This window comes from Rhinolophus ferrumequinum, chromosome 14, assembly GCF_004115265.2.
Source record: "Rhinolophus ferrumequinum isolate MPI-CBG mRhiFer1 chromosome 14, mRhiFer1_v1.p, whole genome shotgun sequence".
NCBI lineage: Eukaryota > Metazoa > Chordata > Mammalia > Chiroptera > Rhinolophidae > Rhinolophus > Rhinolophus ferrumequinum.
This window is the reverse complement of record NC_046297.1, coordinates 61,416,310-61,428,403: the sequence shown is the minus strand read 5'-3', so window position 1 is coordinate 61,428,403 and position 12,094 is coordinate 61,416,310. Positions and strand designations below refer to the sequence as shown.

General features: G+C 36.5%; 1 protein-coding gene across 11 annotated transcripts in view; it reads left to right on the top strand.

The window, feature by feature from the left end:
- The window catches only part of TATDN1 (TatD DNase domain containing 1), a 35,178-nt gene that overhangs the window by 18,260 nt on the left and 4,824 nt on the right, over nucleotides 1-12,094 (top strand). For 7 of the 11 annotated variants that reach the window (XM_033126877.1, XM_033126879.1, XM_033126880.1 and 4 more), the window contains 4 exons: nucleotides 5,067-5,152; nucleotides 5,241-5,281; nucleotides 6,886-6,962; nucleotides 11,991-12,061. In XM_033126877.1, the coding sequence (XP_032982768.1) occupies nucleotides 5,067-5,152; nucleotides 5,241-5,281; nucleotides 6,886-6,962; nucleotides 11,991-12,061 (275 nt within the window). Of the gene's footprint in view, nucleotides 1-5,066; nucleotides 5,153-5,240; nucleotides 5,282-6,885; nucleotides 6,963-8,500; nucleotides 8,803-11,990; nucleotides 12,062-12,094 lie in introns of those variants that run through there. The other 4 variants (XR_004425013.1, XM_033126883.1, XM_033126882.1 and 1 more) reach the window with 4 other exon arrangements.

The following is a 12,094-nucleotide window of genomic DNA, read 5'->3' as shown; positions in this document are numbered from 1 at the left end:
GTAGCAGATTGGATCAAAAAACTAAACCCAACCGTATGCTGTCTCCAAGAGGCACATCTCAGCTACAAGGACAAACATAGACTCAAAGTGAAAGGGTGGAAATTGACACTCCGAGCAAATGGTATCCAGAGAAAATCATGTGTAGCCATACTGATATCAGATGAAACAGACTTCAGGATAAAAAAAAAAAAAGGTAACGAGACAAAGATGGATATTTCATAATGATAAAGGGGACTATACAACAAGAAGACATAGCAGTCATCAATATTTATGCCCCCAATCAGGGAGCACCGAAATATACCAAGCAACTACTAACAGAACTAAAGGGAGAAATTGACCAAAACAATTACAGTAGGGCACCTAAATACATCAGTGACAGCTATAGATACATCATCCAAACAGAAAATAAAGAAATAGCAGCCCTAAATGACATTAGATGAAATGGACATAATTGACGTTTATAGAGCACTTCATTCTAGAACATCAAACTATACATTTTTTTCTAGTGTACATGGAACATTCTCAAGGATAGACCATATATTGGGACATAAAACTAGCGTCAACAAATTTAAGAAGATTGAAATCATACCAAGCATATTCGCTGATCACAAGGCTTTGAAGTTGGATATCAACTGCAAAAAGAAAGCAGGAAAAACCACAAATATGTGGAGATTAAACAACATACTTTTAAAGAATGACTGGATCAAAGAAGAAATAGGAGGAGTGATCAAAAGATACATAGAAACAAATGAGAATGAAAATACATCCTACCAAAATTTTTGGGATGCAGTGAAAGTAGTTTTAAGAGGGAAATTTATATGATTACAGAGGGAAATTTATATCATCCTCTCAAGAAACAAGAAAATTCCCAGATAAATAACCTCACGTTACACCTTAAAGAACTACAAAAAGAAGAACAAATGAAACCCAAGGTCTGCAGAAGAAAGGAAATAATAAAATTCAGAGCAGAACTAAAGGAAATAGAGAACAAAAAAACAATAGAAAAAATGTGACAAAGAGCTTGTTCTTTGAAAAGATTAATAAAATTGACAAACCCATGGCTAGACTCACTAAGATAAAAAGAGAAAAGATACTAATAAAATCAGAAATGAAAGAAGGGAAGTTATCACGGATGCCACAGAAATACAAAGGATCATCCAAGAAGACTATGAAGGACTATATGCCACGAAATTCAATAACCTGTAAGAAATGGACAGGTTCTTAGAAACATATAGCCTTCCTAGGCTGAATCACGAAGAATTGGAAAATCTAAATAGACCAATCACCTGTAAAGAAATTGAATCAGTCATCTGAAACCTTCCCGAAAGCAAAAGTCTGGGACCAGATGGCTTCACCAGTGAATTCTACCAAACCTTCAAAGAGGATTTAATACCTGTCCTACTCAAACTCTTCCAAGAAATTGAAGAAGAGACAAAACTCCCTAACTCATTTTATGAGGCCAATATTACCCTGATACCAAAACCTGGTAAGGATAACACAAAAAAAGAAAACTACAGACCAATATCTCTGATGAATACAGATGCAGAAATCCTAAACAAAATTCTAGCAAATCGAATGCAACAACCCATTAAAAAGATCATTCATCACGACCAACTGGGGTTCATCCCAGGAGTACAAGGATGGTTCAACATACGCAAATCCATCAATGTGATACATCATATAAACAAAATGAAGGACAAAAATCATATGATTATATCAACTGATGCAGAAAAAGCGTTTGACAAGATACAACATCCATTTATGATTATAACTCTTCATAAAATAGGTATAGAAGGAAAATACCTTAACATAATAAAGGCCATATATGACAGACCCTCAGCTAATATAATTAACGGTGAAAAACTGAAGCCCTTTGCTCTACGTTCAGGAACACAACAGGGCTTTCCCTATCACCTCTGCTTTTCAACATAGTGTTGGAAGTCATGGCCAGAGCAATCAAGCAAGAGAAAGAAATAAAAGGCATCCAAATTCGTAATGAAGTTAAATTGTCTCTCTTTGCAGATGACATGATGCTATATATAGAAAACCCTAAAGACTACACCTATTAGAAACAGTAAACGAATACAGTAAAGTTGCCGGCTACAAAATCAACATACAAAAGTCCATTGCATTCCTATATACTAACAATGAAATCTCAGAAAAAGAAATTAAAAAAAAATTCCTTTTGCAATTGCAACAAAAATAATAAAATACCTGTGAATAAACTTAACTAATGATGTGAAAGACCTTTATGCTGAAAACTGTTAAGACATTTTTAAAAGAAATTGAAGAAGACACAAAGAAATGGAAAGACATTCCATGCTCATGGATTGGAAGAATCAACATAGTTAAAATGGCTGTAGTACCCAAAGCAATATACAGATATAATGCAATCCCCATCAAAATCCCAATGGCATTTTTTTTTTAAAGAAATAGAACAAAAAATCATCAGATTTGTGTGGAACCACAAAAGACCCTGAATAGCCAAAGCAATCCTAAGAAAAAAGAACAATGCTGGTGGTATCATACTCTCTGACTTTAGTTTGTGCTACAGTGCAACAATAATCAAAACAGCATGGTATTGGCAGAAAAACACACACACAGACCAATGGAATAGAATTGAGAACCCAGAGATAAACCCACATAAATATGGACAGATAATTTTTGACAAAGAAGCAAAAAACATAGAATGGAGAAAAGACAGCCTCTTCAATAAATGGTGCTGGGAGAATTGGAAAGCCACGTGCAAAAGAATGAAACTGGACAGCTATCTGTCACCATGTTCCAAAATTAATTCAAAGTGGATCAAAGACTTAAGCATAAGACCTGAAACAATAAACTGCATAGAAGAAAACAGGACTAAACTTATGGAACTTGGATTCAAAGAGCATTTTATGAATTTGACTCCAAAAGCAAGGGAAGTAAAAGCTAAAATACATGAATGGGATTATATCAAACTTGAAAAGCTTCTGCACAGCAAAAGAAACGATCAACAAAATAAAGAGGCAACCAACTGAATGGGAGAAGATTTTTGCAAATAGCGCCTCCGAAAAGGGGCTAATATCCAAAACATACAAGGAACTGATACAACTCAACAACAACAAAACATAACCCAACTGGAAAATGGTCAGACGACCTGAAGAGACATTTCTCCAAAGAGGACATACAAATGGCAAATAGACATATGAAAACATGCTCAACATCACTAATCATCAGAGAAATGCAAATAAAAACCACAATGAGATATCACCTCACCCCAGTCAAAATGGCTATCATCAACAAGACAAATAGTAACAAGTGTTGGAGAGGCTGTGGAGAAAAAGGAACCCTCATCCACTGTTGGTGGGAATGCAGACTGGTGCAGCCGTTATGGAAGGCAGTGTGGAGGTTCCTCAAAAATTTACGTATAGAATTACCATATGACCCAGCAATCCCTCTCCTGGTATCTACCCCAAATATTTGAAAACATTTATCCATAAAGACAGGTGTGCTCCAGTGTTCACTGCAGCTTTATTTACGGTGGCCAAGACATGGAAATAACCAAAATGTCCTTCAATAGATGAATGGATAAAGAAGTTGTATATATGCACAATGGAGTACTGTTCAGCGGTAAGAAAAGATGAAATAGTACCATTTGTGACAACATGGATGGATCTTGAGATTATAATGCTAAGCAAAATAAGTCAGACAGAAAAAGTAGAGGACCATATGATTTCACTGATATGTGGTATATAAAACTGAAAACTACAAAAGAACAAGACAAACAGATTAAGGAACAAAAACTCGTAGACATAGACAATAGTTTCGGGGTTAACAGAGGGCAACGGGGGAGACGGACTCTAGAAGAGGGTAAACGGGGTCTAATATGTGGTGATGGAAAGAGAACGGACTCTGGGTGAACACACAATGTGAGGTATAGATAATGTATTACAGAATTGTACACCTGAAATCTATGTCACTTTACTAACAATTGTCACCGCAATAAACTTTAATTAAAAAAAACAAAAAAACTACTTGACCGTTAATAAGAATGAGAGGGAGCAATGTGCTTAAAAAAAGGAAAGCAAAAGAACCCTCCCACCCCATTGTGTCCTCTGGATATTGTTACAATACTGTGGCACCAGGAAGAGGCTTCTTTGAAATGCCACAACTTTTGGTCGCTTTGTCGGTACTGGGAATTAGAGCACAGAAATTCTGGTTCCATGTTTGCCACATGTTGTGATCCTCCGAGGTCCTACCCCTTTCTGACACCAGCTCTTGTCCTGTGCTAGGGCTCAAGGATCAAATGAGATGATTGTATATGACACCTGAAAAACTTTTTAATAAAATATTCAAGGCTGTCATTTTATCATGTAATTTTCATTTTTCTGAAAAATAGAGTATTTCAGTTTTTTCGTTTTTAAGGGAATCCTTTTGCTCAATGGTAGTAATTTCTTAAAGAACAGAACATAGAAAACACTGAGTGTAAAGCTCCGCTTGGCTTCTCACTGGGTGAGCTGACTCCTGATGACACTCAGCCAGCTTTTAGGACCAGGGGCCAGCCGTGCTGGTACAAAAGTAATTGCAGTTTAAAAGGTTAAAAATTGCAAAAACCACAATTATTTTGCACCAACCTAATATTTCCATCACCAACACATGTGCACGGGAGGGATCCCACAGCTTATGGAGGGCGTCTGTTTCGTTTGCTGGGATTTGGTTGGAAAGCTAGTTAAAAGTAATTATTTTGAGGAACATCCCCCGTCCTGCTAAACTGTAGCTCTTTACTTCTAGGATCAGTAGTAAAGTATTACCTAATTTACCCAGTAGTTATAATCGAAAAACTAACAAACATTTCTGAGGTAATTTTGTAATCCCAGAAAATGATGTATCCCTTTCCAGATGTTGTGTGTTACAGAAGCCCTTAGCTAAACTAAGCCTGATGTATTTTAAATGTCTGAATTTACTATTTACGTCCTATAAATTTCTAGAGAATAAAAGTCCTTTAACAAAAAATCATTTGACATAATTATTTTTCTCATGCTAAAATAAAATTTTTAACAAGGAAATCTTTTTTTCACATTATGTAGATATTTTGAAAAACAGTTTGAACTGTCAGAACAAACAAAATTACCCATGTTTCTTCACTGTCGAAACTCACATGCTGAATTTTTAGGTGAGTGTAAGCGAAAGTATCATTTAGAATATAAGTTTTGCAGAAACGAAGCTATTTGCTAAAAGTTTGCTCTGTTTTTAATTCACAGACATAATGCAAAGAAATAGAGATCGGTGTGTAGGTGGAGTAGTAAGTATAAAAGAGTTGTTTGTAATATATGCTGCACAAAAGCCTTTTGGTTATTAAGGTTTGTCTTAAGACATGTCCTATAAGTATTATCTGCCCAGCACTTAACTCACGTATTCAGAGCAGTGATTTTTAATCATTTTTGGATCATGGACTCCTTTGACAATCTGCCTCAGAAAAATGGTCAGATATACAAATTTTCATACATAATTTCAGGAGAGACTCACTGGTCTCCGCCTAAACAACTGTTATTTAGGTATGTAAAACCACATCATTATACTATGCCTACTAAGGAAAGGAGAAATAGCACTGTGCACTAATTATATACCCACATTGCATTGCTTTGACAGTTTCGTATATATTCTCTTAAATTTTTAGCCTCTGTCTCATGTTTCATACGTACTAGTGATATGCATATTTTCTGCATTGCTAAGGTGTTAATATTACTGTGCACATTTTTATCTGTAGTTTACTGACCCTGTCTATAATTCATCCTTTAGGAACAGTACTTGGGAATTGAGAGAGGCTTTCATTAGTGTCCTTGGAAGTACTAGTGGCACTTATATATATATAACCTTCAGGCTCTAACTCCCAGCCCACTTGCTCTATTTCTAAATAAGAATCTACTTGGATGATTCGACAAGTTTTAAAAAATTAATGGCAACAACAAATCCACTTTAAATGTTTGACTTTTATTAAAAAGATTGCCAAATAAAGAATAACTAATTTTCTGAAATGGTTTATGAAGAGTCACATTTAAGACTTATCTTGATATTCTTAGAGACCATGTTTTCTAGTCAGCTGGAAATGCTGAGGGAGAAAATAAACCCTTTGGGGCAGTTGTGTAATGCATTTTTCTTTATTGTTGACAAACATGTTACCTTGAGTGTTTTCAATCTCTCTGGACTCAATGTGACATCACTGGTTAGGTGTGTTTAAAGGAGTGTTACTATTGTTACTCACTGGTTTTGATTACATAAATACATCCAGACTGTGAAAAACTATGCCTTAATCCCTATGTCTTTGAAGGAGAAACGCCAGTTCAGTGTTTTTTTTTTTGTTTGTTTGTTTGTTTTGCCTGCTGAGTTGATATTGTTGGCAATATAACGATTTACATATTTTAAACAATGTTCTCCCAACCTCTTCATAAATCACCTTATAACTTCCCTCTTAAACATCATTTCTGTTCTAGTAAAAAGTATCCTCTAACAGAAAAATAGAATATTTTAAAATATATTTTAAATAGTTTTATAGCATTTCTAACTTGCTGTCATGCCTTTGCCTAAGAATGTGCTCCCTACTCCAGCTCCCTTCCTGGAGGTACACGCTATAACATATAAATGCAGTAATGCCCATACGCAGACAGCCACAAAGACAGAAAGTTTAGGCAACCAGCTAATTCCTTCTTTCCTCGTGTCACTGGAGATGACGACAGGTTATAATTGTGAAAATTGATTTGAAAATAAAAATTGTAGGGGCTACCACATTTGAAACCTTGTGCTCCAGAAACCCTAATGCATCAATTTTTGCCTAGAAAATCTTATTAATGTTATTTAGAATTTTAAAGAAAGGATTATTATAATAAAACTGTCCCTGTACGTCCTTAGGTGCATTCATTTGATGGCACCAAGGAGGCCGCAGCTGCTTTGATTGACTTGGATCTCTATATAGGATTTAATGGTTGGTAGGTTCTTGTTTTGTTTTTTTTTTGTGCTTTTAGTTTTTATATTAAGCAGATTCCTTAAATTATTTTACAGTGAATTGCAATTTAATTTTTATTAAAGTTTGTATTTTGCATTGATCTTGGCCTGAGAATTTCAGTAATTATTTAAGAAATTAAATTATTACAGGTTAAAGCTGGAATGTTAAAAACTACTACCCTTTGCTGTAATAATGGAAAACAGTTTTGTGGTGAGCTCAGCAGCCAGCTTTCTCTAGCAGTGCAGTTTATTGTATCCCTTTGAAACATACATGTTCCAAGCGTTGTATACGAGCGACGTCTGACCATGGGGGAAAGGTCATACTGTGACATAATCATCTTATATATCTCTGTAGGTCAAGTAACTGAGGATTAGAGAAGCTAAGAAACAGGTTTAAAGTAACTCGATGTGTGAGATCCTGTGTTCTCTGACTCCTCACTCTGACCTTTCTGACCATTCACATTAAAACCGCATACACCCAACACAGATTCATTTTCTTCCAAATTTGGTGAGCCTCCATCAATGTGTTGCGACAGGATGTCATCGTACCTCGTTAAATAAATTACAAAATAGTATGAGATTGCTTTCCCTCTTTAGTGTTTCATTTCCTTAAATTACCACTTTTCTCATTATATTATTTTTTTTAATTAAAATCTTAGGAAAAGAGAATCATGAAATTATCTATTTGCTGTAGAGTTCAGACTTATTTAAATGTCCTCGATGTGTCTTCCATAGTTTATCTGATTAATTTATAAATGACTGCAGAGGAATATGTGCACATGGATTAAAAAGTCTGGGAGTCCTGAAAGACTTATAAACAAACACAGTCTCCCCAGCAGGCTCTCTGCCCCAAAGTCAGCTTTCCCAGAGGCAGCCACAGTGCAATTGTCACCAGATTTGCACATAATATGCATTGCTACTCTTAAATTCATTCCCTTTATTCTCATGAAGGCATACGAGCATTTCAGTTCACATGTCCCATACTGTTCCCCAACCTGCATTATCCTCCAGAGTTCTCTCAGTGTAGTTATTTCAGAATTTTTGGTTGTATGTATATTTGGTGTTTTCATTATTGTGTCTACATACGCTGAACTGTGTGGTGTACCACTGTTTTGATTCTCCTGGAGTAACTCTCCTCATACTTTTATTTACTTGGCTTGCTTCAAAACTTTAAGCCTTCTCATACTTTCCAATAGCTCCGTTAAAATGCTTTTCTCTATTTTTCCACATAAAGAGATCTGCCTAGATTATCTGATAGTTCCATTCGTTCCAGACCCTTCCATCTTTCTGCTTCAGATTGAGCTAGTGTCTTTTCTGTGATAGAATTCCTATGTTTAGATCCCATGTATTCTGTTTTGATGGAACATGTTTGAAAATGGTTTTATTCTACTCTTCCCTCTTGAAACTTTGCCTAGATAAGTTAGTGCGTTAAAAAAAAAACTTTCACTTGATAGTTTTTCTGGGAGTAAAATTCTAGATTAAAAATCATTTTCACTGAGAATTTACAACGTTCCATTTCTAGGTTCCAATGTTGATAAGTCATTTGCTGTTCTGATGCCCAGTCCTTTCCCTGTAAGTTTTTTTCCTGTAGATTTTGGCTCTTTATCTCTGGTATTGTCACACTTCATAAAGATGTTTTGATTTTTTTTTTTTTTTTTGTCATTTGTTATGTGCTCTCTACTAGCCCCTTCCAGCTAGAGGTCCATCTTTGTCAGTCCTGGGAAATTTTTTCAATTTTTTTTTTTGTTGTTCTTTGGACCTCCTAGATTGATACTCTGATCTTAATTTTTTATTCTATGATTTCTATCTCTGTTTCTTTGCCTGTTTTCAAAAAAGTCCTTTATTTTTTTCAACCTGTTTTATGATACTTCAGCCTCTAAAAGCTCTCCCTTTTATTTCTGTCATAAGCTTGTTTGACAGATGTAGCATCTTCTCATCTTTCTAAAGATAGAATTATAGTTTTTAAAAGTTATTTTCTGTTTGCCGAAAAATGCTTTTATTTTCTCTGAGCTCCTTTTTCTTTTGTTTTGTTCTCTATTATGATGAAAGCTTTCTTGAAATGTCAGGCGATTCTTCCCTGTATATTTAAGAAGTTAAAAAGAGAAAACAACAAGCTGTTTGGGAGCTCAGTGGTGAGATAGCCCATCAGCTGGCAGGCCAGTCAGGTGGCCAACTGACATTTCACCAGGGGTTCCTAAATGTCAGCTTGTGGAGACATTCTTCTGGGTTGGTTCAGTTTCTCCAGATTCCTCTGATCTCTGCTGGGGAAGTGGGGGTGGGGTTCATCAAAGTACCTGTGTTCCGAAGCAGGGTGGGGTTGGAGAGGATCTCACAGCTCGGTCAGCTGTTGGCCTCCACGTGCAGTCCCATGCCTGCTCTGTGCTGCTTGTTCTCCAGACTGTACACTTCCCGCCTCCTCCCTCTCCTGCCCTCCCCCTCTTCTTCCTTCCCCTGGGTGGGGCCAAAGTAACATCTCTGCCCAATTCAGCAGAAGGTCATCTGGGAGTCCCATCTTGTCCCGACTTTTCAAACAATCCCCCATTCAGTTCCCTGCCTTTCCTGGCCTTTCTAGGTACTGGTTCTTGCCGTTAGAATTTTCTTGGGTGAATTGGTTTGCTTTTGTATCTCTTTCTGCGGCACGTAGCACTTGAGTCACTTAGCACGTAAACACACGTTATTTATTTATCATTTGTCCATCCGCTTTCTTCTGTATGTTTTGATTAGGGGTTAGAAATGTCTCCTAGTTTCATCAAAATGCTATTTCTTTTTTTCCTTGTTATTTTGGGGTGATTTTCAAGATAAGGGGGTAGAAGGCCTTTATTCCATCCACTTGAACCATAAGTCTGTCTTAGATATTCTAAATTATCTTGAGTTTATAAAGACTTAACTTTTTTCTTCCTACATTAACCTAGAATTAATGGGTTAGTCATTTATCTAATTAAAGTCAATATTTCTATTCTTATTTTGAAATTCAATTTATTGTAGTCTGAATCTGAGTCTCCATGGTATGATAATTCAATCTATTTTATACTATTGATGATAGTCTTTGTTTTCTAAGGATTAAATTATAACTCCCCTCCCCAAAGAAAATGTGCAAGTTTTAAATTTAACTGCAGAATTAAACAGTTGTTCTTCCTTAAGTGAGAAACTTTATTAAATAAAGATACTGGCTTTAAAAATATTTCCTCTTGTATATATTTCTGTATTTAGATCAATTTTTAGAAACATGGAATATATGTAGGAAAAGACTAAGTCAATCAGACAGTATTTCATGAGATCAAAAATATGCAAATAATTTGGTAATATGATGAAGTTTTAAATTTAGTATCCAAACTGTGGTGGCAGAAAGATTTTCTTTCTACCCTTCTAAGTTCTGCCTGGGCTGTACAATCAAATTAACGTGAAACATTAACAAGAGAAAATGTTCAGATTTACTACATACGTGTACATAGGGGTTCCATAAGAGTATGAGCCCGAGGACACATGAGGCAGTTAAGCCTTATGTGCCGTCTTTAAGAATGGGGAGGGTTTGTGGTTTGGGACGACGAAGGGCAGAAGGCCGTTCCCATGGAGCTGGAAAGCGAATATCTGTAAGTGTGTGTGTGCTGGGCCACCTGTAACAGTGGGCACAGACAAGACTGATGAGGGGAGCCTGGCTGCCCCCTCCGTCCAGTCAGTTCAGAGGGTGGGTACCTAGGATAATAGCTCTCTTCCTGGAGCTGGTCCTTGATCTCAATTCTCTTAGGCAGTTATAGGAACGACCAAAGAGTTTTCCTCTTTTAAAAAAAGAACCAGCTTAAAATAATCAGTATCCCAAAGAGGCTTATTTTGGGGTGGCAAACTCTGCATCCCCTCAATACTGAGCATATCAACATATTTTAGAAACTATTCATATTGACCCAAGTATTAAGATGAATGAAAATACTAATTTTTTTCCTTCTACAGAACACTTAATTAAAAGGCTAATACTTTTGGCATACTAGACACACATTTCACTCCTACCCCCTCCTAAAATCCTACTAATACTATAGATATTCAAAAAGGAAAACCTATAAAAGCAAAGAAAAAAGGTGCTTTGCTAATGCAGAAATGTTCTGTAAACTTCTGGAAGATAGTTTTAACTGAAAGAGAAAGCTTAGACTACACCACTCATTACTCAGAAACAAATGAATTCTCTCTTAAAGCTAAGCTCTACAGAGAAAATTATTGTCGTGTGCAGTCCCACCCATCACCTCCCCCTCCCCTCCCCCCAGAGGCAGGATCTGGTTGGAATAGATCTTAATCTGGATTCTGTACGATGGTGACAGAAATTCTGAGGTGTCCTAAATTTAGTTACAGCAGGCCCAGTAGTGGAAGGACGGACAAGAGGGATTAATCAGTAACACCTACAGGGCCAGCTGACAAGACAGCTCACCTTCCTGTATGTCTGTTGGAATTTTGGATTATCTTCCAGGTGACTGTTTTCACGATTATCTAAGAGAGTACAGCCAGGCGCCATCGAGCCCCAGGAGCCTCTGCTGCTTCAACTTTCCAGTCAGTTGCCAACAGCCAGTCCACAGGAGTGGACACGTGTTCCTTGCAGGCTTTGTGCCTGTCCCAGAGCTGGCTCTGTTTCACCCTCTCCCACCCCTTTACCTATAGACAATGTAAATTCTTTCAAAACGACTTACATCTTTCTGCCCCACCACCACAACCCCTACTTGAGGTGTGAAACGCTCAACTCCAAGAAGGTGCTGCTGGTTTAGATTTCATGCCCCAGGAGCTGGTCTTTTTCTTGCTAGCAATGACCTAATAAATCCTTTCTTTTAAAAAGACTTTCAGCCCTTGGAAGTTAAAATTTTTGTTTATTAGGAATGTGCAAATATAGTGGTATACTGCCATTATGGCCAAAGTTTGTTTTGCGATTTTGGATTAGTTTTGTGATGTTTTAGACACCTTTATAATATGAAAAATGTTATCCTTCATTAAATGCACCTTTTAATTATATATGTACATATGAATCTGTCTTTAAGCTCACTGAAAACTGAGGCTAATTTGGAAGTTTTGAAATCAATACCTAGTGAAAAATTAATGATTGAGACTGGTAAGTTTTTTAGAACTTTAATTTTCATATTAA